The sequence below is a fragment of the Ursus arctos genome, unplaced genomic scaffold (genome assembly GCF_023065955.2).
Source record: "Ursus arctos isolate Adak ecotype North America unplaced genomic scaffold, UrsArc2.0 scaffold_11, whole genome shotgun sequence".
NCBI lineage: Eukaryota > Metazoa > Chordata > Mammalia > Carnivora > Ursidae > Ursus > Ursus arctos.
The window spans coordinates 67,211,121-67,238,641 of NW_026622775.1; the positions used below are offsets into that span (position 1 = coordinate 67,211,121).

The following is a 27,521-nucleotide window of genomic DNA, read 5'->3' on the forward strand; positions in this document are numbered from 1 at the left end:
TGAATGTGTGCACAGGTGTGTGTTGGAGGACACTATGTAGTATTTGTTCTTTCCTTCAGTTTTGCTGATTGCCTTAGAAGAGACTCCAGTACCATGTGATCTTAAACCGTTTTTTAGAAAGTTTTTTTAAAGAGTAGAAAAATGACAAGTCATTCCAAAGAAAGCCCAAGAGGCATGAACATGCTTTTTAGGTATCAGGTATTTTAGGGTTTTAGAACAGGTTTTTTAGATGTCAGGTAATAAACATGCAACACAAGTAAAAACAATATTGAAATTTGTAGCGACTACAACTTTTTATATTAAAGGGATAAGAACGGTGTAAATTTAGGTCAAGAATATTGTGATATAATAGCTTGCTACAAGGACAGAATAGTGTTTACGTTAAAGGAAACTAAAACAAGATTTGAATCAAAGGAAATGCCAGATTAGAAGGGATTTTGACAAATGGCAACTTATTGCACGTTTTTGTTTCCCAGCATCACTCCTACCAGGTTATAGCATGCATCTTTTTGAGAGAGCAGCTGGGATCGAGTATACTCTTGACTTAAATATGTTTGTTTATAAAGACAAATGGAGAAATCAATTTTTTTCCCTGAATTCTTAGGAGCACTTTAGTGAATAAAGAACCTGACAGTATGCTGGCCCACATGTTTAAGGATAAAGGTAAGTGCAACACATCGTTTTCGCATTTTGTGTGATCTGTTTGTAGCCGTATTGACTTAACTCTTGTCCTTCTGTACTTAATGATATCAATAATTTTTACATGAGTAAAAACTTACTAGTACATTACACAATTTTTCTTCCTAAATTTTAACTTTGTTTTTTGTTTATTCGGGGGTTCTCTTTGCTGTAATGGTGCCACAGGTGTCTGGGGAAATAAGCAAGATCATAGAGGAGCTTTCTTAATTGACCGGAGTCCTGAGTACTTTGAACCCATTTTGAACTACTTGCGTCACGGACAGCTCATTGTGAATGATGGCATTAATTTATTGGGTGAGTTTTTAATATGATTCCTCACATTTTTGTAAGGTTAGAATTTTTTATTTTGTTTTCACTTGCTTAGTAACATAGTATATTTTCATAAAGCGAAAGTATCTCTCTTCTACTTTTAAAACTAAATTTTTATATATGTGTGAGTATATATAGGTATAGAACTAGATGTAGGCACAGATAGATATTCTTTGTGTATATGGGTATATGTCTAACCCATAAATTCTAATTTTAGATTCTAAATGGATTTAGATTTGATCACAAGGGACTTTAAGGGATTTTGTTGTTTTTAATTGAATTGTGACCATGACTTGACTTCAAGTTATGGACCTTCCCATCATGTTGAAATGTAGGTTCATCAACGGGGCAATTATACTTCACAATCATAAGACTGGAATAGAATCTCAATTCTATAACTTACTAGAAGATTCACTTGGGGAAAGTCTCTCTGAGTCTCCTTTGAAAACTGAGTATTATAAATATGCTCATCCCTGACTACATCACAGGATTTTCACATAATGGAGATGATGTCAGCCAGGGCCCTTATAAAGCAGTAGATGCATGGGTCTGGCCTGATGAGTGGTGGGGGGCGTGGCGATCTTGAGGGCACGTTCCTACTGAGCTTCCACAGATTGTTGCCGTGTGGGTCAGTATGGACATAGGGTGTCAGAGCTTTGATTTTTAAAGAAATGTTGGAAATCTAAAATTTTATGTGCAGTCTTCTGATTTTGAAAATACTACATGCCAAACACACCAGAATCAGCCAGGGCTGGTGGTGGGGCAAAGGGGCTAATTTACAATCTCTGGAGTAAAATAGATAACACTCCGTAACTTTTATTGTTGCTGTATTAAAGTCTGTATTGCCTTTAAAGCTTACCCATTGCAAAAAATGACCTTATTTGACCTTTCATCTAGCTCCATACCTATTCATTACAAATTCTTTTTGCTTTCTTATTTTTTACCTACCAACTGTTGCTTAAAACCCTGTGTTTTTATTTTAGTCATTCTGTAGAAATTATCATTAGAAAAATAAGCAGTGGTCCTCTCTTGTACAGTCCTTTGCATTTCAGCAGCTAGATCACTCCTGCTTACACTCTGGTGGCCACTCTTTTCTCCTGAGGACATTTAAACTTCACTGTAGGCATCCTGTGGGCTCTTCGATGCTTCCCAGTTTAATTTCTCTCAGTGTCACTGATAGCCTTTCATATCCTCCCTGCCTAGGAAATAACATCAGAAATTCATATCCATGCTGTCCCAGACTTCAGCCATTGCCAAGCTATGCTTGTTCCTTTTTCAGGTTTCTTGGCCATTGCTCTCATTTATTCAGTTGTTCAGCAAGCAGAGCTCTGTACTGGATTCATTTTTATAAAGCATTACTACTTCTAATTAGTACAAAATCTGTCCAAACTCTTTATAATATCTTCAGGTTGCCCCAACTAATTATATGCTTTACAATAATCTACACTGACTTATTTACCTTCCCTCTATTTACTTAAATGACCTTATTTCTTGCTCTTCCTAATCTGTGCTTTCATCAGTGAATATATTTTTTGCTTCCTTTCATTATTTGTTTTCTACCTTTCATGACTTTCAGTTTTTCCAATGAATCATGTCTTCCTTTTCTGCTTTCATTTGTCTTCAAAACCTTCTTTTTCTGATTTTTTTTTTTTTTTTAAGATTTTATTTATTTGAGAGAGAGCACGAGCAGGGGCAGGGACAGAGGGAGGGAGAAGCAGACTCCCTGCTGAGCAGGGAGCCCAACACAGGGCTCCATCCCAGGACCCTAAAATCATGACCTGAGCCTAAAGCAGACACTTAACCGACTGAGCCACCCAGGCACAACTCTTTCTACTTTAAGTCATCTTTCCCTACCTCGTAGGTACATTTCACTTCAATCCAATTCTCTAACTTAAAAACTTTTCTAGCATTTCAATATTTATTTCCTTGACATTCACATAAATTTTCTGAACCCCAGTTTGATACAGTAAAAAGAGAATGGTCTTATATGTCAGGAAACATACAATTTAATAATGATCAAGGTGATCATTTATTGAGGAACTACCAAGTGCCAGGCATTATACCAGATAATATATATGCATATCTCTTTTAATACTTATGTCCACTTTGTGAAGAAAGTGATAATACTCCCATTTCACAAATTTAAACAGGAACTTTAATTAAGAGAAAGAATAAGTAGCTTCTCTAAGGCAAAAAAGAAAGTGAGGGGCAGAACTGGGATTCAAATCTAATTCCTACTGGTGCTGACAGAAAATATGCTGAATATTGCTGCTTTTTCTCAACTGTCCCCCATAGGTGCCTTTTGTATTTATAAGGCTTTTCTGGAAGTTTTTAAGGTTTGGTTCTGAACCTAGAAGTAGAAAAAAAAATCCTTACTCCATTCCTTGTGGGGTTCTGATTGACTCAGAAGATCTTGGCACACTGAGAGTGAAGCCCACTAGAAGCCCCTTTTTATGGTGGTTGTCTACCAGGGACAGATAAGAAATATGGCTGCCCGTTCATGAGGAATCCAGAGATGCGGCCACTCTGGCGTGGACTGGAAAGTGTTGTGCCAAAGCAGCTACCTGAGCCGTGTACTGTTTATCAGATGACCTTTGTTTTGCAACTGGAATATTAGAGGTGGAATTTGCCTTTCCCTGAGAAGATCATAATCTTTCCCAATAATTGCTGAGCTTCCCTTATCTACCTATAGTTACCCTTATTAGCTTGGAACTATTCGAAGAGTAATTATGTCTCTTACTTTCTTTGTAATTTCTGAGTCCTTAGGATTTTTTTTTTAACAAGTGAAAAAACTCTGTCACTAACTAAATGACTGAGGTCTTCATTTGAAGGAAAATGGATTCCAAATTTCCTCCCAAATACCTTGATGAAGGTGTTTAACAGATGTAAGAAAATACAGTATACATACTACAAGTCACCTAGAGAATGTGCAGATTTTTTTTTACCAAGTTAAAAGAGCAAATGATACATAAAATCTCTTTTATCATTTAGAAATCTTTTTTTAAAAAATTGATTCTCCTTAAGAGAGGTTTCTGAGTCATTCTGTTGACTTTTATTTTGAAACTAATTTACTTTTATTCATTTCTATAATTTTCTGATTCAGTAAGTAAAAGATAATTGTGACAAACCCATTCAGATCTGCTCCATTGAAGAAGTCAATGAAGTGTTAAGATGAGGTGAACTAATCATTTATTATTAGATTCACAATCAAATTTATTTCAATTATTTTAGGAACTTGTGAAATTAGGAGTTTTTGCTTGTGGCCTATTTAAAGTGATTGTCAGAAAATTTTGAAATACAGAAGTCTTGTTCTAATTCATAAGTTGTCTATGTTTTTCTTTTGCTGAATGTAAACTAGAAAACTTTGTGTTACAGATATTTAAAAATATTCTGTATATATGTTCTATACGTGAGTTATTTTTCTTGTATATTGATTGCCTGCTTCTTGAATTTCACTTGTGTTGTGAGGATTTAACAAAGAATTTTATAAATATTAAAATGAGTAGTTATCTATAAAAGTCACATCGTTTTTATTATTGATAGGTGTGTTAGAAGAAGCCAGATTTTTTGGTATTGACTCACTGATAGAACACCTGGAAGTGGCAATTAAGGTAGGGCTCTTTTTACATTAGCCAGTATTACAGTTACTGTAGCTGTCTCCCAAAATGCTCTACTGATTTCTTAATATCTTTTTCAAGAATTCTCAACCACCAGAGGATCATTCGCCAATATCTCGAAAGGAATTTGTCCGATTTCTGCTAGCCACTCCAACCAAATCAGAATTGCGTTGCCAGGTAATTAAAGCAGATTTTTACAAGAGTTATTTGTGTCAGCAAAGCTGTGAGTAAAGTTTTACATTCTTCTAGGATTTTTTTTTTTGTTTGCCTTATGTTCCTTTTTCATGCAAGATAGAATTTAATTATGGGTGATAGCATTGATTTAATTCCAAAATGGTAAGCAAAAAAAGAGATGTAATGGCCTTTTTTATTATATAATATGCCTCAGGTAGCAATTTTTGAGTAGTTCATCAGAATTGCAGCAATTAAAATAAAAAGTCAGTTGTTTGTACATTTGTTATGTGTGGCCAGTCAGTGGCAGATACTTTTAGGTATTATAGCATTAAAGATTTTAAAAACCTGAGTACTCACTTTTTAAGAATAAAACTACCTTGAATTATTGAATACTTACAAAATATATAAAAATATATAAATAATACATATCAACATGGCCAACAGAGATCACGCTTTAGAAATTTCTGCACATAAATGAAGCATAGCCAGGCTGGATTCTAATGTTATGTTTAGAGTTTCTTTTACTAAGAACCCATTAAGGAAGCTGATTTTATATCTAAGTTTTATCTGATCATGTCTTCTAATAAACTCCAAATGACTGACCTGCCAATTGCTTCTAAGAAACTTAGGGGTTAGCTATAGTCATTAAATGTAATACAATAGATGGTTTAAATTTTGTAACAGTTTGTCTTTTTTTAATTTTAGGGTTTAAACTTCAGTGGTGCTGATCTTTCTCGTTTGGACCTTCGATACATTAACTTCAAAATGGCCAATTTAAGCCGCTGCAATCTTGCACATGCTAATCTCTGCTGTGCAAATCTTGAACGAGCTGATCTCTCCGGATCAGTGCTTGACGTAAGAATCATTTTTTTTGTTTTAAGGGAGAATGAAATGTTTAGTCTATTGAACAACCTCAACAAGCAGAAATGCTCTCTCTCTTATTAGAGCTTTTACTTGAGAACAGGTAATTTATTAAGTTGATAAAACCCAAGGCTCTGAAAGTGAAATGTGTTGGTTTTGCAACTTTGATATCCTTCAATAAATGAAGACCTGAAAGATTTAGCAACTAATAAGAAATTAAATTTTGAAATTAGATCCTCATCTCTTCAATATAGTGTACTTTATCAGGACTTCTATTTTCAGTGAATTAGGAGGGTAAAGCTGAAAAAGACCTTTGAAATCTTCTATTCGGCATCATTTCTGGAGTGGGGAAATGTTATTGCTCTAGAGGTATTTGGCAGAGATGAAGTGTGAAGTAATCATGATGTGTGTCAGTCTGTGTGAGTTAGCATCTCAGTGACTCCTTCTCTCTACGTGTATGTACCTATGTGTGTGTGTGTTTACATGTATGTATGTATGTATATACACTTGACCCTTGCACAACACTGGGGCTAGGGGCACTGACTTCTGTGCAGTCAAGAATCCACATATAACTTTTGACTCCCCGAAAACGTAACTACTAATAGTCTGCTATTGACCAGAAGCCTTACCAAGGACATAAACAATTAGCATTTATTTTGTATGTTATGTGTATTATATACTATACTCTTACAATAAGGTAAGATAGAGAAAAGCAAATGTTATTAAGAAATTCATAAGAAAGAGAAAATACATTTACAGTACTGTATTATAGTGATTTTAAAAAATCCACATAGGGGATCTGGGTGACTCAGTTGGTTAAGCATCCATGTCTTGATCTCAGAGTCCTGAATTTGAGCCCCATGTTAGGCTACACGCTGGGTGTGGTGCCTACTTAAAGAATCAGGGCACCTGGGTGGCTGTCAGTTAAGCCTTCAGTTCATGTCATGATCCCAGAATTCTGGGATCAAGCCCCACATCTGGCTCCTTGCTCAGGGGGAGCCTGCTTCTCCCTCTCCCTCTGCCTGCCACACCCCCTGCTTGTGTTCTGTCACTCTCTCTGTCAAATAAATAAATAAATAAAATATTTTAAAAAAATCCACATATAAGCGGACCCATGCAATCAAACCCATGTTGTTCAAGGGTCAACTATATATATAGGTGCGTGTGTCTATACGTATGTACATGCATGTGCTTATGTAACAATTATCTATGCTAATTTGGGGTTAGAGAATAGATGCAGAAAAAACACTGAAATCTAACTTCCAAACAACTTCAATTTCCTTAATACCAAGGCCCATGCCTATATGTCTTTTGAATTAATAATACCTAATATAGTACCTTGCTTTTTTTTTTTTTAAGATTTGATTTATTTGAGAGAGAGAGCAAGCACGAACAGGGGGAGGAGCAGACTCCACACTGAGTGTGGAGCCCAACTCAGGGCTTCATCCCAGGACCCTGGATCATGACCTGAGCCGAAGGCAGACACTTAACCAACTGAGCCACCCAAGCGTCCTAGTACCTTGGCTTTTAGTAGTCATTGAATAAATGTTCACTGAATTTTATAATTTTAGTTTTATTCCTTACGTGCAGCCTGTTTTTCCATGAACTTTGTGATATTGGATCTATAAAAAAATCTGCCAATATACATTTCCAGTGTTTTCACTCTCCTTGTCCCATCTCATGAGGAAGGACAACATTGGTAGCAAAATAAACAAAAGACTAGCAGCACAAAGGAAAGGTTTGAAGGACCTAGTCTTTAAATAGTGAAATGTTGAGAGACCACTCGTGTGGCTTTTGTTAAGGACAAAACAAAAAAAGATAAAAAGACAGACTGGGTCATTCAGTACAGCTGATTTTGAGTTCTGTTGAATTGTAGTGATACTCCAAACCTGAACCATAATTTTCTTTTTTTTTTTTTTTTTTTTTTAAAGATTTTATTTATTTATTTGACAGAGATAGAGACAGCCAGCGAGAGAGGGAACACAAGCAGGGGGAGTGGGAGAGGAAGAAGCAGGCTCATAGCGGAAGAGCCTGATGTGGGGCTCGATCCCATAACGCCGGGATCACGCCCTGAGCCGAAGGCAGACGCTTAACCGCTGTGCCACCCAGGCGCCCCTGAACCATAATTTTCTTATCTGTGAATACTTGTTGTACCCATACTGTATAATTGGTAAACTGAAGTGCTGTAGAATTGTAAGTGTAATTACTAATGATAGAAATGGCTCATATTGAAGAGTCATTGCCCAGGGCGTATAGGCTGTGAAGTCAAAACTAATTGCTGATTGTCCTTGGCATTTGAGGATGATTGCTACTGAGTAGCTGTCATATCCACAAAATAGGATGTGTGCTAAGCACTCTGCCACACAAGATGTACCTAATGGTTCCACCACTCTTTTTGAACTTCTCACCCAGTGTATCCCTCACAGGCTGTGAGGCCTTTCCATAGGAACCATGTGACTCTGCTGTCAGCCAAGGTGATTTCAGTTTGCTCTCCCTGTTATGCAGAAGTCTGTGCCACATTATCTGTTCTGTCCCCATGCTTTAGAGTGTTTCTTCTACATGCTCTGCCTGCCATCAGTGACTTCAGCCTGCTGCCTAGAAGCTGGTGTAATAATTCAGCTGTTACATATCCATTGCATATTCCCATTCAAGATTTATAAATGGTAAGAGCTGGTGGGGACCTTGAAGGTCATCAAGTATGACCCTCTTGTTTGGTAGATTGAGAAACTGAAACCTAGCGATTTGCCCAAGCCCAAAAAGGCTAGTTTGTTAGAGTTGAAGCTAGACTCCTACAGCATGTGTTTTCTTTTCCTTATTTCTTTTTTTAATGACTTTTTCATGTGGAAAATGTCAAACATACAAAAATAGAATAATATGATGAATCCCCCTTGTTACCTCCATTACTCAGCTTCAACAGATATCATCAGCACATAATTTTCTCTGCACCTCTTTTCATGTTATTTTGAAGCAACTCATTTCACCTGTAAATATTTTGTTTATCTCTTAAAGATAAAGACCATTTGGGGTGTCTGCCTTGGGCTCAGGTCAAGATGCCAGGGTCCTGAGATAGAGTCCCAAGGCGGGCCCCTGCTTAGTGTGGAGCCCGCTTCTCCCTCTTGCTCAGCCCTTCCCCCACCCTCCCACCCCCACTTGTGCTCTTTCTCTCTTGCTTTCTCTCTCACATAAATAAATAAAATCTTAAAAAAAAAAAGATAAAGACCATTTTTAAAAATGTAATCTTAATACCATTATCATACTTAAAATATAGTGGTAACAACTGAATTGCTTTCATCAAAACTCTTTGCCCCTTGATATAGTAGATAGCAAAACTCTTGCAGCTGCAATGCCAGTTTACAGAGTAGCCAAGTTCTGTACCCTCAGTGTTGGTGACCTGCTTTACCATTGATGAATAGAGGGGGAAATGTTTTCTGTGGTTGAAGATAGAAAACTTCACTGAATTTCTTATAAATCTGTTTCCTTGTGAGATTCTATAGCGTATAGAGCTGTACTTATAATTACCTTGGGACTTTATTATCGTCGTTATTATTATATTTAAAGCAACAAACACTAGTTTTAAAAACTCCCCCATGTACCAATTACCCATTCATCCAGACCAGCTGGTCTAATCTATACTCCCATCCATTTCTGCTTCCCTATTTTCTTTAAGCATAATTAACATACAGTGCTATATTAGATTAGTTTCATGATAAATGTACTTTTTTTTCCTTTATTTTTTTGAGAGAGAGAGAGAGCATGAGCAGGAGAGGAACTGAAAGGGAGGGAAAGGATCTCAAGCAGACTCTGCACTGAGTGCGGAGTCTACTTGGGGCTCAGTCTCATGACCCTGAGATCATAACCTGAGCCAAAACCAAGAACTGGATGCTTAACGGACTGAGCCACCCAGGCACCCCTCATGATAAGTGTACTCTTAATCCCTTTCACCTATTTCATCCCTTTGTTTGTTTATTTCTTAAATTCCAAATGAGAGTGAAATCATATGGTATTTTTCTTTCTGACTAATTTCAGTTAGCATTATACCCTCTACCTCCATCCATGTTGTTACAAACGACAAGATTTCATTCTTTTGTATGGCTGAGTAATATTCCAGTGTGTGTGTGTGTGTGTGTGTGTGTGTGTGTGTGTGTGTGTGTGTTTGTGTGTACACCACATCTTCTTTATCCATTCGTTTATCAGTGGACACTTGGGTTGCTTCCATATCTTCGCTATTGTAAATAATGCTGTTATAAACATATATATCTTTTCAAATTAGTATTTTTGTTTTCTTTGGGTAGATACCCAGTTGTGGGATTATTGGATCCTATGGTAATTCTATTTTAAAATTTTGAGGAACCTCCATACTGTTTTCCACTGTGGCTGCACCAGTTTACTTTCCCACCAATAGTACACAAAGGTTTCTTTTTCTCCACATCCTTGTCAACACTTGTTATTTCTTGTGGTTTTGATTTTAGCCATTCTAACAGGTATGAGGTGATATCTCATTGTGGTTTTGGATTGGCATTTCCCTGATGATGAGTGATGTTGAGCATCTTTTCATGTGTCTGTTGACCATCTGGATGTCTTCTTTGGAGAAATGTCTGTTCATATCTTCTGCCCATTTTTTACCTGGATTATTTGTTGTTTTGGTGTTGAGTTATATAAGTTCTTTGTATATTAAGACCCTATTGGATATGTTATTTGCAAATATCTCCCATTCAGTAGGCTTTTTTGTTTTGTGGCTGATTTCGTTTGCTGTGCAGAAGTATTTTATTTTGGTGTAGTCCCAATAATTTAATATTGTTTTTGTTTCCCTTGCCAAAGGAGACTTATCTAGAAAAATGTTTCTGTGGCTGATCTCAAAGAAGTTACTGCCTGTGTTCTCTTCTAGCATTTTTACGGTTTTGGGTCTCACATTTAGGTCTTTAATCCATTTTGAGTTTATTTTTGTATATGGTATAGGAAAGTGGTCCAGTGTCATTCTTTTGCGTGAAGCTGTCCAGTTTTCCCCACACCATTTGTTGAAGAGGCTCTCTTTTTCCCATTATGTATTCTTGCCTCCTTTGTCATAGATTGATTTTTATTTTTGAGGTGGGCGGGGCAGAGGGAAAGGAAGAGAGAGAATCTTGACCAGGCTTCACACCATTGGAGCCTGACGTGGGGCTCTATCTCACGACCCTGAGATCATGACCTGAGCTGAAATCAAGAGGCAGACGCTTAACTAACTGAGTCACCCAGTCACCCCTCCTTTGTCATAGATTAATTAGCAATAAAAGTGTGGGTTTATTTCTGGACTCTGTTCTGTTCTGTTGAGCTACTTGTCTGTTTTTGTGTCAGTATCATACTATTTTGATTACTACAGCTCTGTAGTATACTTGAAATCTGGGATTATGATACCTTGAGGTTTGTCCTTCTTTTTCAAGATTGCTATTCAGGGTATGTTGTGTTTCCATATAAATTTTAAGATTATTTGTTCTAGTTCTGTGGAAAATGCTATTGGTATTTTGGGATTGTATTAAACCTCTAGATTGCTTTGGGTAGTATGGACGTTATAATAGTATTGGTTCTCCTAATCCATGAGCACTGAATATCTATTTGTGTCATCTTCAGTTTGTTTCATCAGTGTTTTATAGTTTTCAGAGTACAGGTCTATCATCTTCTTGGTAAAACTTATTCCTAGGTTTTTTATTCTTTTTGGTGCAATTGTGAGCAGGATTGTTTTCTTAATTTCTCTCCCTTCTACTTCATTATTAGTGTATAGAAATACAACAGATTTCTGTATATTGATTTTTTGTATTCTGAGACTTCACTGAATTCAGTTACCAGTTTTAGGATTTTTTGGTGGACTCTTGGGTTTTCTTTATAGAGTATCATCTCATCTGCAAATAGTGAAAGTTTTACTTCTTTCTTACCAATTTGAATTCCTTTTATTTCTGTTTTCTTATTTGATTGCTATGGCTAGGACTTCCAGTACTATGTTAAATGAAAGTGGTTCAAGTGGATATCCTTGTCTTGTTCCTGGTCTTAGAGGAAAAGCTCTCAGTTTTTCTCCACTAAGGATGATGATGGTTGTGGGTTTCTCATGTATGGTCTTTGTTATGTTGAGGTATGTTCCTCTAAACCTACTTTGTTGAGGATTTTTATCATACATGGATGTCATACTTGCTAAATGCTTTTTCTGCATCTATTGAAATGGTCATATGGTTGTTACTTTTTCTCTCGTTAATATGATGTATCATGTTGATTGATTTGCAAATATTATTTGTATTTTTGTATGCCAGGAATAAATTCCACTTGATCGTGGTGAATTCAGTTTTTTAAATGTATGGTTGGATTCAGTTTGCTACTGTGGTTTGATGGCTTTCTTTAGTGATTTCCTTGGATTCCTTTCTCTTTATTTTTTTGCATATCCATTACAGGTTTTTGGTTTGTGGTTACAGGTAGGTTCATATATAACATCTTATGTGTATAGGTATCTATATAAGGTTGATGGTTGCTTGAGTTTGAACCCATCTTAAATGCACTAAATTTTTTACTGACTGGCCCCCCTACCCCCAACACACACACATTTTATGTAGATGGTGTCATATTGCATCCTTTTATTTTGTGAATCCCTTGACTTCTTTTTATGGGTATAACTGGTTTTAATGCTTTGGTGTTTTAACCTCTGTACTGGTTTTATAAGTGATTCATCTACTACTTTTATTATATTTGCATTTACCTGTGAAATTTTTCCCTATTCTAATTCTCTTATTCCTGATTATGTCCTTTTTTTTTTCCGTTCAAAGAATTGCCTTTAACATTTCTTGTAAAGCTGGTTTAGTAGTGATGAACTGCTTTAACTTTTGTTTGTCTGGGAAACTCTAGCTCTCCTTCTATTCCTAATGATAGCCTTGCTGGGTAGAGTATAATTGGTCTCAGGTTTTTTTCCTTTCAGCACTTTGAATATGTCATGCCACTACCTTCTGGCCTCCAGTGTCTGCTGAAAAATCAGATTGCCTGATGGAGTTTCCCTCATATGTAACTTTTTTTTTTCTTGGTGCTTTTAAATTCTCTCTTTATCACTACTTTTTGCCATTTTAATTATTATGTCTCTTGGTGTGAACCTCCATGGGTTGATTCTGTTGAGGTCTCTGTGCCCCCTGAATCTGGATTTATTTTCCTTCCCCATATTGAGGGTGTTTGCAGCCATTATTTCTGAAAATAAATTTTGCACCCCCTTTCTGTCTCTTCTCTTTCTGAGCTCTGTAATGCATATGTTACTACACTTGATGTCACTGAGTTCCCTTAACCTAGTCTCATTTTTTCATTCTTTTTTCTTTTTGTTGTTCATCTTGGTTGCTTTCCATTACTCTGTCCTCCAGCTCACTGATCCATTCTTCTGCTTCCTCTAGTCTACTATTTATTCCCTCTAGTATATTTTTAATTTCAGTTCTTCATCTATGATTGGTTCTTTTATGTTTTCTATCTCTTTGTTAAGGGTCTCACTGAGGTCCTTCACTCTTCTCAGATCCAGTAAGTATCTTTATGATCATTACTTTGAATTCTCTATCAGGCATATAGCTTATCTTCATTTCATTTAGCTCTTTTGCTGTGATTTTGTCCTGTCCTTTCATTTGGGACATATTCCTCTGTTTCCTCATTTTGTCTAACTCTCTGTGTCTGTTTCCATGTATTAGGAGAGTCAGCTATGTCTCCTGCTCTTAAAAGTAGTGGCTTTATGAAGAAGAGGTCCTGTAGTGGCCTGTAGTTCAATGGCCCTTGTTCACCAGAACCAGGCACTTCGGGCAGAGGTGTCTGCTATATGTGTTGCATGTCCCCTACTCTTGTGGCTGAACTGCTTTTGCCTTCAGTCCGTTGACTGCTTCAGTGCATTTTCCTATTGTGGGCAGGGTTCGGTCCCTGTGCTGTAAAGGGCCAGTCTGGGGCCACCGTGGGCTTTTAGTTGGGTCAGACCAGATGCCTGCCACCAGCCTGTTTGCTGGTGCCTGTCCCTGTGCTGTCACCTTGGGAATTTTTGATAATAGTTACAGTCTGTTTTACCTGGGTGCACAATACAGAGAACCAGAGACGTTTATTTTCATATTATCAGCTTCCTGTCTTGTTAATATTTTTAGTATTTAAAATACAGTCATCAGGGTGCTTGGTTGGCTCAGTTGGTTAAGCATCTGCCTTTGGCTCAGGTCATGATCCCAGGGTCCTGGGATCAAGTCCCACATCAGGCTCCCTGCTCAGTGGGGAGCCTGCTGCTCCCTCTCCCTCGTTGTGCTCTCTCGCTGTCTCTGTCAAATAAATAAAATCTTTTTTAAAAATTAAAAAATAAAATAAAATACAGATGACTATCTTTTAGTTATTTTGGTCCTTCCAGGTCCCCATTTATCTTACCTCTCAGTCTGAGCTTCTGTATTACCTTGTATAAATGCAGAGGCAGAGATGGGAAGGTATGTGTGCATTTCTCAATTTTCTGTGATTTGAAATGATCTGTAGTGTATCTCCCTTTCCATAGAATTGACTGTAGGGTGAATGAAATTGCACTTATAAATCAGGATTTTTTTTGTTAGGTATGGCAATAACATAACTTGATATGCCTTAGGATTTTAGAATATTCACTGTTGTAGTTTGAATGACAGCTACAGTTGTCATTTATATAGTGCCTTACAATTTTTAAGATAGCTTTACATTCATCATCTACTTTGGTCACAATTTGTGAAGTTCTAATGTTAATGTCACCTTTATAGCTTCCTGCCTTATCCAGTTGCTGTTGGAGTTCAGATCTGATGACATTGAATCCTTAGAGATAAATTAACATAACTTAAAATTCTAACATATATTTTCTCGTTTTTTACTCTTTGTATTTTGCACTGTTATTTGGGTGTTCAAGGTTGCCAGTATTGTGTAGTAGTGGTTGGTACAGAAAGACCCAACAAACAACTTGTAGCGTTTTGTAGTCAGATGATGCCTGGAACTGCTGGCCTTAGTATTCTGACCTTTGAAATGAAGGTAGTAGTAGCAGGATTGAACATCAAGAATTTCGTTGATTCTACAGAAATAAGGAAGAGAAATTCCTGCCCCGACAAGTTTATGCCTTCTTCACCCATACATGTCAGCTCTCACATCACACCCAGGGCTGTTCCTGAAAATAGAACTAGGATGTCATAGTTCTGACTCTCCAACTGTTTTCTCTAAGCTCTTAACGTTTTCTGTAAAATGGACATGCTATTGTTAATTGGGCTGTTTTTTTCTTTTTAAAACCGTTCTTTTTGAAAGAACTATTTCTTGAAATAGTTCCCAGTTCTTACTGAGTCTAGTTGGAAAAGTCTTCACTGTAAACAGAAAATAACTGACGGTGAGTGTATGGAATTGAGTTTCCACCCCTTGTCCATTTTTTCTTTTACTGTTTGAGCCAGTTTTTTCTTACCCAAACAAAAATCTGAATGTTAAAACATGGACTTCTCTCTTTTCCTCACCAGTGTGCAAATCTCCAGGGAGTCAAGATGCTCTGTTCTAATGCAGAAGGAGCATCCCTGAAACTGTGTAATTTTGAAGATCCTTCTGGTCTTAAAGCCAATTTAGAAGGTGAGCTTCTATCTATAATTATGTTTCCTAAGGTGAAAGCATAACATGAAGTAAGTAGCCCAACAAAATAATTGTTATGGGAAAGTCATGACCACTGTAGGGAGATACAGCTTTCTTCTATCCTCATACTTGGAGAATGAACAAAGGAGTAAGTCCTATCTTGGTCTCAGTCATGTGTCCGGCAAGAAGTTAGGAAAAATCAAGCCATTAATATTGAATAAGGCTTTAGTTGGAGAATTAAATGTCAACATCTCAAACTTTGAAACTAAACAGCCTGCTACACTGACTAACATGAATTTCAGTCTGCACAAAGCCAGGCAGTTTTGGTCATTGTTAGGTTTAATGTTTTCTTTATGAATTCCTGTTGCTCTGTTGTGTCAGGGAACCGGTCACTTGGTTTAGTTGTATGTTTAGAATACAGGGTACTTACCTTCCTTATCATAAACTTACGGAGGCTGTTCTAAAAGGCTACTTATCCTAAGACTGAATTAAATTCCTCCCTCAGAAATATAGACTAAAACATTCTTAATTCATAGTATAAGCAAACAGTTTTTTAACAATGAACTCTTTCTATGTGGAAGTTAGTTGAGAGACTGAGATTTATGGTTCACAGAGTTCTTTCCAAAAGTTAAAGGAGCCTGTCATCATTCACCTCCATTAAGTCATCCTGCGGTTTTTTGAAGGTGGATGACTATAAATATTTTTAAGTTCAACTGCTCCCCAAATATGTTCACTTTAGGTGCTAATCTGAAAGGTGTGGATATGGAAGGAAGTCAAATGACAGGAATTAACCTGAGAGTTGCTACCTTAAAAAATGCCAAGTTGAAGAACTGTAACCTCAGAGGAGCAACTCTGGCAGGAACCGATTTAGAGGTGAGTCACCAATTTCTAGAGAGTTTTTGTTAATCTACGATTACTGAGTATCTCATGCAAAATTTATTGAAATCATAAACAAAGTAGTTGGCTGGTAAAATCTGCCAGGTGGCATGCCAGCACAGCTGGAGGGATGTTTTCTTATCGATTGCTTGTTTAAACAAATTTGAATCCCAGAGCAGGATTCAGTTACACAGTCATAGATGCCAGTCTCAGATTTGAAGATTCATCTGATGTTTGCTCTAAGTTGATTTCATTTCTCCTCTTTTCCTTGGGTCTCCTTCAAGTAGATCAGTTTGATGGTGTTTTTATTAATCTAATTTATTGTGTGGGGGTTTGTTTGTTTTTTTAAAGATTTTATTTATTTATTTGACAGAGAGAGACAGCCAGCGAGAGGGGGAACACAAGCAGGGGGAGCGGGAGAGGAAGAAGCAGGCTCATAGCGGAGGAGCCTGATGTGGCGCTCGATCCCAGAACACCAGGATCACGCCCTGAGCCGAAGGCAGACGCTTAATGACTGCGCCACCCAGGCGCCCCCTTTTGTCAGAATTCTATATGTTGTCTTGACTTGCAAATGTAGTTAGCAGACTTAAGTGCTGTTGATAGGTCTCTCAGTGCTGCCCAGTAGCACTTTTTGCAATGCTAGACACATCCTAAATCTGTTTAGTACAGTAGCAGTCAGCCACTATGGCTGTTGAGCACATGAAATATGGCCTGTGCAACTGAGAAATGGATTTTTAAATTTTATTTCGTTTTAATTCATTTAAATATAAGTAGCCACATGTGGCTATTGACATCATACTGAACAGTATAGCCCTATCCCAGAAAATCTGGCCTAGGTTGGATTGGAGAGAACAGTAGGTCAAAATTGGGCTTGTAATTGATTCTTTCCTTTTAAAAATGTTTTTGCCCGGTCTCTTAACAACAGAGTGGCAGGCCCCATTAAACTTAAAGGTAAAAAGAACCAGCCTAAAGCCAAAGTATAAACCTATTATAAGGACAATTATTTAATTTTTTTATTATTTGGTACTGTCAGACCAAAGATGATTTTTCCCCCCCTTGGTTTTTTCTAACCATGTAGTCAAAGTCTTCCTGATTGCAACTGATTGCTAAGACTAATCAGGTTGACTATTGAAGGGCAGCTGGTGACATTCTGTCCTAAAAGGTTATGTCCCGTCGCCCACCATCCCCAGGGACTTATCCAAAATCTGTCTCATCTGCCGCTGTGATCTCAAGAGAAATTTTAAAACAGCTTCCAATTGTAGTGGTAGTTAACCATTGTATACATTTGCTAAAACTCATTGAACTGTGCATATAATTTTGGGGGTTTAAAAAAAAGGCAGTTCCCTGCTATAAAAATGTTTGAGTTGAGAAAAGGCAAAATCTCTTGCATGATTTAATTTTGTAAGTAAAATCTCTTGCTCAGATTTTTTTAAAATAATGTTTCCACGCCCTGCTTATGCCTTTTGTTGTTGTCGTTGTTGGGTTGTAGTAAATTTGCATAGATAATAGGTACTGCATTGGAGTCGGTTCTGGGTTTTAAATGACTGATTCTAAAATATATGAATGGAAGAGACATGCTTCCTCTTTAACTTTTATCTCTATTTGTGACGGTCAGCCTGAGTGTCACCTAGAGAAAATAAATCCAATAGAAGAAAATCTGCCTTTTTTCTTAAAACAAACGTTTTCCAGAAATAACTGATTTTCATGATAACATAAGTTTCGTGCCCCAGGAATCATTTTGAGAGGGAACAGAGAAGGCCCTAAACCTCCATCTGAATTTCATGAATATTGTTTTTGTCTTGCAGAATTGTGATCTGTCTGGCTGTGATCTTCAAGAAGCCAACCTGAGAGGTTCCAATGTGAAGGGAGCTATATTTGAAGAGATGCTGACGCCACTGCACATGTCACAAAGTGTCAGATGAGCATTTCAGGGCTGGAGGAAGAAGTCCAAGATGCAAAATGTTTTCCTTATCACTTTTTTTTTTTCTCCACCCACTCAGTTGTCCAGAAGAAATAACACTGTAAGGGAATTAAAAAAAACACACAACAAAACATTTAGAGGATGATGCTTGTTCTCAGCGGTGCATAAAGGAAAAAAGTGACTTTTTTCCACATTCTGATTTTAACAGAGAAGCACTCATGTAATAGATGTAGGGAAGCTAGATTAGCTTGCTGCCTTTTGAGTGGAGGTAGGGGGATTTGCCTGGCTTCATGACCAGGAATAAGATCTGTTATATTTGCTTTTAAATAGGCGTGATGTGGAAATACCATCTTGGTTTGAAATGTACTTGAGGATTTTAATTTATGAAAAGCACAACATATGCAATTATATTTATTGAATCTCTAGATGCAGTATGGATATTTAAATTGTTAAACTTTATGAAAATTTTGCAGAGTTCAGGTTTATCAGTAGCTTTAGTGATGCACTCCCCGACTTGAAATACCTGTCACGCCGTGTGATTATGGTGAGATCAGATTCTCCAAGGCTCTCTTTTCAGGTTCATTTTTATCATGGTTATTTTTTAGAACAAAGCAGTAGCTAAATTAAATCCTCGGTTCTTACTGATTGAGACAGAGTGAAAGACATCATTGTCAGCTCAAGTTAAGGTGGAACTCTCCAGATGGACGAAGAATTTACCTATTGCTACAGCTTTTAAATGAGCGTCTTTAGAATTTCATTCGAAGCAAGTTCCACTCAATGCCAGACCAGGCAATTTTATCAATTTACACTACTAGCCTTGTCTCCTCCTGTACAGTGAAGACAAGCATAGGAAGATATGTCAAAACCAAAAAACCAAGGTGCATTATTAATATTAATTTAATCCAAATGCAAATGGTTTAAACAGGGCCAGCTTAGAAATAGGTATTAATAAATCCCAGTCCACTGCAATTCAAGCTATAAAATATGAATGAATTTGGCAATCATCTTGTGGACATCAAGATAACTGCAGCTAAAACCCTACAATGGGGAATGAGGGGATTTTAAACTGACAGTTTGACTATAGCCACTAAAAAATTGAAATAAGAATAAAGGCATTTGGCTGGTCCAAGATGTAATACCAGTCAGTCAGCACCTGTTGGTATTTGAATTCTATTTTCTGGTTTTCGTTTAAATAAATTCTAGCCTGATTTTCTTGAGTCCGCATCTCTGCAGTAGCAGAGACAGGGCCTGTACTTCCTTACTAGTAACCCGTGTCCTTACGTCTACCCCAAGAGCAGGGATATAAGCTGTGTCCAAATAGGTTCTGAATTCTACAGACTCATCAGTTTGAAGCAATGAATCATTAAAAACTACTTTGTCTCCTCTGGGAGAATGACATGTCTTCAATATTTACGTAGCTTATTCTTCTATATATACATATGCAAAGCTTTCCTTAACAGTAAAGGGTACAATATGAATAGTGGGAGATCGGACCTTTACAGGTGAGGGAAAGCAACTTCAGAAATGAATTATTTTCTTTGCTTTATTATTTTTACCGAGACAGAGAAGTATTGTATTGAGAGATATCTATTTTCATAATCAATATGTGCCTAAATTATATTTAAATCATTTCACTCTGTACTATATATTTTCAATAATTATAGAATGTGTTGTTCATCCACTTAAGGGTACCTCTGTAGACATAGCCTAAAGCTGCAGAAGAATCTGAAAGATCTACACGTGGTATGCTTAGAAACTGCAGATTGGGATCTAATGTAGACTGCATTAATAAATGATGTGAAATGTTGAAAAGGAGTTTCTTGTCGTGCTTTTGAAAATCAGCACTTTACCATATTTTGCTTACATTTCTTCAACATACGTTGATGACCAGCCCCGAGGGTCTGGTTGGAAAAGGAAGTGCAACATTATACTTATAACCGATTAGTCTCTTTGAAAGTGCCATTAAAGTGAATTTACTTCTTAAAGCGTGATTATTTTCTGACCTTCTTTTTAAAATCCACCATGCTAACAACACAAATTTCATTAATTCTGAAAAGACAAGACTGCCTTCTAATAATTCATTTAATTTGGGTTACTCTTTAACTGATGAACATTACAAATTAGCTTTATTAGGTTAAGTACATTTTCCCCAAAACATTCTGACCTGTCACCTGGGAGAGAGAATTTTGAGGGAGGAGTTTCAAAATAGTAAAACTTCTATTAAACCTAGTAATGGAACATATCTGTACACAGGTAAAAACACAGTTGCGAGTGGGGGACTAGAGAAAGGTTTTAAACCTAAATTATTAGATTACCTACATGGATAAAATTCAGTACTTGTGTAATTGTTCAGAGCCGTAGGTATTATTTGTAATATAATCTAGTTCTTCCAACTACAGTTTCAAAAAAATTTTAGTAGGATGTATTGCTTTCATTCATTCATTTTCTTATGAAGTTTACTATCATAAATTGGGACTTGGAATATTTTCTCCAGTTGCTCATTTTATGAATTGGTGATTTATACTGTAAATCTAGCCCCACGTCAACTTCAAATCATGTTTAATGAAATGCCCTAGAATTTCATTAAATTTCCAAGGAGATATCATCTTTAAAATTAGAAGGTACACCTCTCCGAAGAAAAGTGGTTACTTTTTCTGTACAAAGCACCTTATGCAAGGATTAATTCTCTGAAAGCCTTTCACAATCTTTATGTCAGCAGGAGTTCACCGTGGATTGCTCCTGCTGAGATTTTACATTAGGGCAAAAAAGAGGTTTGCACCTGTCACTCATCAAGATTACAGAGTCATTATTGTAGCGCTTTAATAATTTTGAGGTGTTTTTTTAAATGTCGAAAATGAAACCACTTTCCCTCTAAAGCCATATAAGATCTGGAAATTTCTAAATTGAGAAAGAATTTATGACAACTATAAAATCCAATTACCTAAGCCCAGTTTACTAAGTTAAGTTTCATGATAAACGGATCTATCCTTGGAACTATGAAAAGTTTCAAAGTTTGTCACTAAACATTGAAATTCCATTAATTGCATATTTGATCTCTTGATGCTGTAGAAAATAAATCTGGCCTTTGCCTTTGAGATCTATGTGCCCTAAAAATACAACACAGATTTGGCATAAAGCATACTGAATGTATTTATATACTTTGTGGCTGTGTTCATCCAAAAATTTCAAAACACGTTTCAAAAGCTTAATACCAACTGATAGAAATAAGCTACAAGAAATCCAGTGATGCTTAACCAAAGATAAGTGCTTAACATGACAGTAGGGGTCAGACGTCTTAACTCCCATTTCCTTAGTCCTGACCAATGACCACATCTGCTTAAGCAACACTGTTAGAAGCACACCTCTTTCAGCAAATAGGAAATCAATTGGACAATTTGAACAGTGTTCAAACATAATGAACTCTTGTTGAAAAAGAGCCTCTCATTACCTTTGTATTACAGTGAGATGAGATAACTCTCATATCAAAATGGCACTTAAATTATTCAGTGTCTAAGGAAATAATTAAAATAATTTAAATGAAATAAATCACTTTTTTTTTAATTCCCGTTTGCAATTATACTTGAAATCTTATCCCCTTCTCTACCCTGTTGTGAGACTTTGACAACCTCCACAGAAATGTCCGGGAAAAGCAGGGAGTTAATTTGCCTTCAACATTGCTCTTTATGCTGACGTCCTTGCAAGTGTAATTGTTCCAGAAGACATTGGGCAATAACTGATTGGTTTGGATCCTACTAGAGGAGAAATTGCCAATCCCAGCTCTAAAACGAACAAATATCCAGTTATTTTTAACCATTTTACAATTTAGCTAATGTAACATGCCTCACAGACAATTGTAAAAGAAGATTTAATTCTGTCAGATAAAACATATCTTTGATGCAGAAATAGAGGAAGCATTAAGCCTAATCTGGTTTAAAGGTCTTTACTTTTGGGGCGCCTGGGTGGCTCAGTCGTTAAGCGTCTGCCTTCAGCTCAGGGCGTGATCCCGGCGTTATGGGATCGAGCCCCACATCAGGCTTCACTGCTGGAAGCCTGCTTCTTCCTCTCCCACTCCCCCTGCTTGTGTTCCCTCTCTCGCTGGCTGTCTCTCTCTCTCTGTCAAATGAATAAATAAAATCTTAAAAAAAAAAAAAAAGGTCTTTACCTTTTATTCATTCATTCCTTCATTCCTTCATTCATTCATACTTAAACTTATTGAATGCTGACTAAATGCTAGGGATTTAACAGGTGTTTAAATAAGATGGGATCCTTGGCTATCATGAGTCAACCCAGTGGTAAATTAGAGGAAGACACTCATGTATTCAAATAAATGTAATAAAGAGTAATGGTTCTCTCTTTCTTTTGTAAATGTTTATACTGTGTAAATAAAATATCTGAAGGGTTTGCCACTGGCTGGAACAGCTACCTATAAAATTTGGATAATGAGATCCACTTGGCAAGACTGTTGTAATGAGTGAGGTTGGTCTTATTCACATGCCAGTTAACTACTATTTCTCATCTTTGTGTTCCCACTGTCTTAGTACAGTGGTTTGCATATTTTCACTCCATAAGTATCTACTGAAACGAGTCAAACTGTCCACCCACCAGGTGGTCTTGGGCTTAGTTAACTTTTTGATGCTCTAGAAGGCTTTCCAGATAAGTCAAGGCAGGAACCTGGTGGGTAGGAGACTGGGAAACTTTCAGACTCACAGGGTCTACTTGAGGATCCTATGTAGGTACAGAGAGTGCCAATAATCACGTCTATTATTTATAAATCAGCTCCTCTTACAAATGAAGAATCGAAGAGCTGAGATCAGCTCCCAGGCATCTTGACTCAACTTCTTTCTATAATTATGACATGGCCTCCCTTGTGAAAGCTTTTCTGGGTGCATTTAACATCACTTAATGTACGACAGCTATTTTCCCTCAGCTCCGGATAGGTCTGTCCGTTTCCTCAAGAGGCTACCACCTCGCAAGATTTTAATCTCTGAATTGTGGTCTCAGCTATAAACCTCTTAGCTGAGGTTTTAATGGCCAAGTTTTAAGTAAATTTAATAGATAAACCAGTGGGTGTTCCAATTACATATCCTATTAAAGGGCTTTATGTGAGTAGGATTTTAAAAAATTACTATTAAAAAACCCATAGTCCATGTGCAGTGTAATTTGCCAGCAGGAAAGATTTCAGTCCTGGCAAAGTTGCATATAAAAGGGAAGCTAAGAAAACGAAGAATCACAGTACTCCACGAACACTCCAAAAAAGCTCGGGATTCTTTTGGCTCTTTGTCCGCAAACAGGTAAAACGCTTTGTGTTTCTAGCACTTGTTTGAGACCACATGCTTTTGTCTTGTCTATAGGGCATTTTACACCCAAAGGGCTAAATCCAGGTGTGACAGTAATCTTGACCTTCGCGGTCCTTGTCACCTGGGGCCACAGGGATCCAGCCTTTGGGGAATAATTACAACAGCTTGTGGACCAGTGTTTGATTTCATCTTTAGCCTCTTTCCCATCCGATGAAAATTAACCTGAAGACTTTGTGAGAGTTCCTCCTGTCATTAGCTAATTCAAGGCTGCCTTGGCTGCGGAGGCATCTGGTCTGGGGCTTGGTGCTTTGAGAGGTGTTGAGTTCTCTCTCACGCTCACAGATGGTCTGGCCAGCACTTATGTGTGGAAGACACTCAGCAAAATGGAATTCGTGCCGCAGTGTGCGCGTTTAATGTCACACAACTTTCTATTTGCCGGACATTCCTAGCAGGAGCTACCTTTCCAAGCAGATGGCCTAATTCTCTTTATCCAGGAACTGATACAGTTGAAAACTAATCGACCGGGGGTTTGGGGGGGGCAGGGAATGTTAAGGCAAAAAAGGCAAACTTGATAAGGGAAGGAATCCATGAGTTTGGGTAACCAAATACATACTAAAACTAAAAGTAGACTTGCTTAGTATGAAAACGTACTAAGCATGGAAGTTCCAAGTACTGCCTTTACCTCCAGTGGCTAGGAAACCCGAGGCAAGCAGGCGGGGATGTGTTTCACGTCTGCTTGTGCACACAGGCAACTGCCACTTCCGCCTTCTGCAGGCTTAGCATAGAAACATTAGGCTTCTCACCAAAAAGGTCTTGACTTTTCGCTCAACCCAGTCTGGGTCTATTCTCACTATCGCATTGATGTCCCTTAGAATGGAGCCGATTCCAAAACTTATAGCTGGACTTCTCCTGCTGACCTTATGTGTGGTGGGCTGCTCTGGCCAACACTGGTCCTATGGACTGCGTCCTGGGGGGAAGAGAAATGCTGAAAAGCTGATTGATTCTTTCCAAGAGGTAAGGCTTTTTCCTCATCAAAATAAGACGTGGCTTATGGGATTCAGTCTATGTTAACATTCTGTGTGTGCCCCAACCGTGCTATGCTGAGCTCCACATACTGTTGGTATTCTGGGGGAGATGAGACACGTGCAAAGGCAAGTCCCATCCCTGCTTTCTGTTCAGACAGGAACAATCCCAAGAGAACACAGCAACAGGTGCGAAGTAGTGTGTCGCACCCTGCATATCTAGAATTGCCAAAGGAATTTGAAACGATGGGTCTGGGATGGACCCAAGGCCTCCAGAGCAAGACGATTCCTTGGGATTTGGAAAGAAAAATCTTAGAACTTCTGCTTATTTTTTTTTTCTTATTTCACCTTTTAAAATTATCTATGATACTAGGTCAGTGTACATTTTCCTAACTTACAAATAAGTATTCTTACCAAGAGTACATGCCCTAATCATTTCTTTTTACTGAAATAGGCATTTAAGCAAAGAACTTGGAGGCTGTTAGTGGGGAAGGGCTAGCAAGCTCAAGGACACAAAGTATATACTGGAAAATATCCGGGATTCAATTGCATACGCATTGATTTCAGTACTAGTACCAGCACTAACATAGGGTACTTGGTTTTTTATCTTTAATTGAGACTTCTTATGTCATGTGAGGACCGCACGAGAGAGGCGTTAGCTATTAGCTGGCTAACCCCCCAAATGGCAGTGGATTAATAAAAATACAGTTGTTATTGTTTCTTAAATTAATGGGAAATGGACAGAACCTCAAGGATAAGCAAGTAAGGGCTGGGACACTTAATGTAGTGTTGCTAAAAGGAAACTAGAGAAGCTTAAAATCATTTAGCTTTCTTTTTGGAGAAATAGTAAAGATAATTAAGTATGAAATAAAGATGCCCTGGAATCCGAAGTCTCCTCGCCACAGATTATATGTGAAGTAATTTTTATTTAACTATGACATATTTAGTAAAAACTAGAAAATAAGAATCACCCCTATTCATAACTACAAGATCCTCGACTTTTGTATACCATTCCCTCATGAGGTTCAAAGTACTTCATTCCCATCATCTCGAGGGAGAAAATATTCTCTCCTTACTAGCATTACTCCCAGAACGCCCATCCTTCTGTATAAATGCCTCAGGGAGGATCTAAGTTCTTTAAGTGCCCATCCCACAATTCCCTTGACCTGACTCTTCACACATAGTTCTTGGGGAAGTGGAAAATACCATTCCTTCCATTTATCTCCTTCAGCAAGAATCATGTTCTTTTTCCTCAGATAGCCAAAGAGCTTGATCAAGGAGCAGAACCACAGCGCTTGGAATGTACCATCCACCAGCCCCAGACTCCCCTCAGGGACCTGAAAGGAGCTCTGGTGAGTTACAGTGGTCATGACATGGAGCTTTAGAGATGGAGAGGTCCTTGGTGCCACCTCTCAGATTGTCCGCTTAGGACAACCACCTCTCGGCCTCTGCAGGGCCTAGCTTCCTGGCTGCCTGAATTCCTCCTGGGTTGGCCTCACTATTTTGTGACACCCTCTTTCAGTGGGTAGACAGTACTAACGGTACTTTTTTCCCTTAAATTAATATTTCTCTGTAACTTTATCCCCTAATCTTGGTTCGAGCCTTTGGGATGACTAATATATTTCTTCCCACTGTTACATGTCAGCTCTTCATGTATATTCATTGGCCACCGTCCCCCCTCCCCGACTCGTCTAATCTAGGCTAATCCACACCTCTCCACAGAATTCCTTGATTCTTCATTAATATTCTTGGTATGACATGGTTTTTCCCTGGAAAAATGTAGAAATCAAAAATGGTGCTCTAGTCCCCCCCCCCCGACTTTGGAATACAAAATTCCAAACTAGTAAATTTGTAATTCCATTCCAATGTAAATTTGTAAAACCACATATTTGATTTCCAGTTTTCTGACTGGATTATAACAATCTCCAAATTGCCACCCAAAATGGGAATCTGCTAACGTAATGCAGGTTTTTGATAACAAGAAAGCAAGTATACGGAGCACTGAATATAGAGGCTGAATCTTGAGCTCACCAGTCGGTGCTCTCTGAGCAGCCACGGTCCACTGGTGTGCAGCAGTTAGGGCCACTACAGTTCGTTAGCAGCTCTGCCCAGGGTCATATATAAAGAAATCATATATAAACACAAGCTATAGCTTTCATTTTGCCCATTGATCTCAACTTCCACACCCACAGTTCAAAGAAAGCAAGCAGACAGACATCTTCATTGGCTTTCTGTGTCTACTTCTACTTATCACATAATAAAAATAATAGCAAGCAGTGACATTTCCCAAACGTGACCTTAGAAAGAAGGTATTGAGGCCAACGCTGGGTTAATAACAAACTGAGATCGGGGCGTCTGGGTTGCTCAATCGGTTGAGTGTCCAACTTTTGGTTTCAGCTCAGGTCATGATCTCAGGGTCGTGGGATTGAGCCCGGCGTCAGGCTCCATGCTCAGCATGGAGTCCACTTGTCCCTTTCCCTCTGCTCCTCCCCCTCCACCCCGCTCACGTGTGTGCCCCCTAAAATAAATAAAATCTTAAAAAAAAATAAATCACAGAGATCAGACCTTTCTTTCACCTCCTTCACATCCTATCCTTAAAGTATTAATGTAGATCTTACATTTATTAAACAACTTAGAAACACACGATGTTATATCTCTCTAGCACTTTCTGGAGCACAAAAATAAACAGATCTATTCTTTCTATATTGATATTTTAGAAATTAAAATATCAAAAGCATAGTGAAATTCAGCTAGTAAAATCAACCTTGATATATTTTTGCTCATGTATTTTTTAGGAAAGTCTGATTGAAGAGGAAAACGGGCAGAAGAGGATTTAAATCCAGTGAACCAGAAGGATTGACAACACAAGTATAATTCTCACGTTGAAACTTGTGACTCATTTAACATCTGTAAATTGTGTGAATTTCAGATAGGCTTATGCTAAATTCACATATTTCATGTTGAAGTGCTGTGTTGTGAATAAAGTGGCATAAATGTTAAGTCTTCCTCTAAGGCAGAATTCTGGTGGGAGAGGGGCACCATAAGCCCACAAACGGGAGACCTCCGAGCATGGGGCCCGGGAAACAGGAGAGAACATAAAGTCGACATTATTGCTGAGTAAAGAAATCCCATGGCTCTCCTCCGCCACCACCCTGCCCCAAGAACAAGACACTTA

The 27,521-nt window shown here is 37.8% G+C and overlaps 2 protein-coding genes across 2 annotated transcripts in view; both read left to right on the top strand.

The window, feature by feature from the left end:
- Positions 1–19,839, top strand: part of KCTD9 (potassium channel tetramerization domain containing 9) — a 35,194-nt gene extending 15,355 nt beyond the window's left edge. The window contains exons 5-12 of the mRNA XM_026518973.4: positions 605–663; positions 865–993; positions 4,552–4,619; positions 4,707–4,802; positions 5,505–5,654; positions 15,125–15,230; positions 15,970–16,103; positions 17,912–19,839. Of these exons, the coding sequence (XP_026374758.1) occupies positions 605–663; positions 865–993; positions 4,552–4,619; positions 4,707–4,802; positions 5,505–5,654; positions 15,125–15,230; positions 15,970–16,103; positions 17,912–18,028 (859 nt within the window). The 3' untranslated portion in view covers positions 18,029–19,839. The remainder of the gene's footprint in view (positions 1–604; positions 664–864; positions 994–4,551; positions 4,620–4,706; positions 4,803–5,504; positions 5,655–15,124; positions 15,231–15,969; positions 16,104–17,911) is intronic.
- Positions 19,840–24,185: 4,346 nt separating this feature from the next.
- Positions 24,186–27,183, top strand: GNRH1 (gonadotropin releasing hormone 1). The gene is made up of 3 exons (XM_026519094.1): positions 24,186–24,338; positions 25,603–25,698; positions 27,142–27,183. Exons 1-3 carry the CDS (start codon positions 24,186–24,188, stop codon positions 27,181–27,183), a joined length of 291 nt encoding a protein of 96 aa, XP_026374879.1.
- The last annotated feature ends 338 nt before the right edge of the window (positions 27,184–27,521 follow it).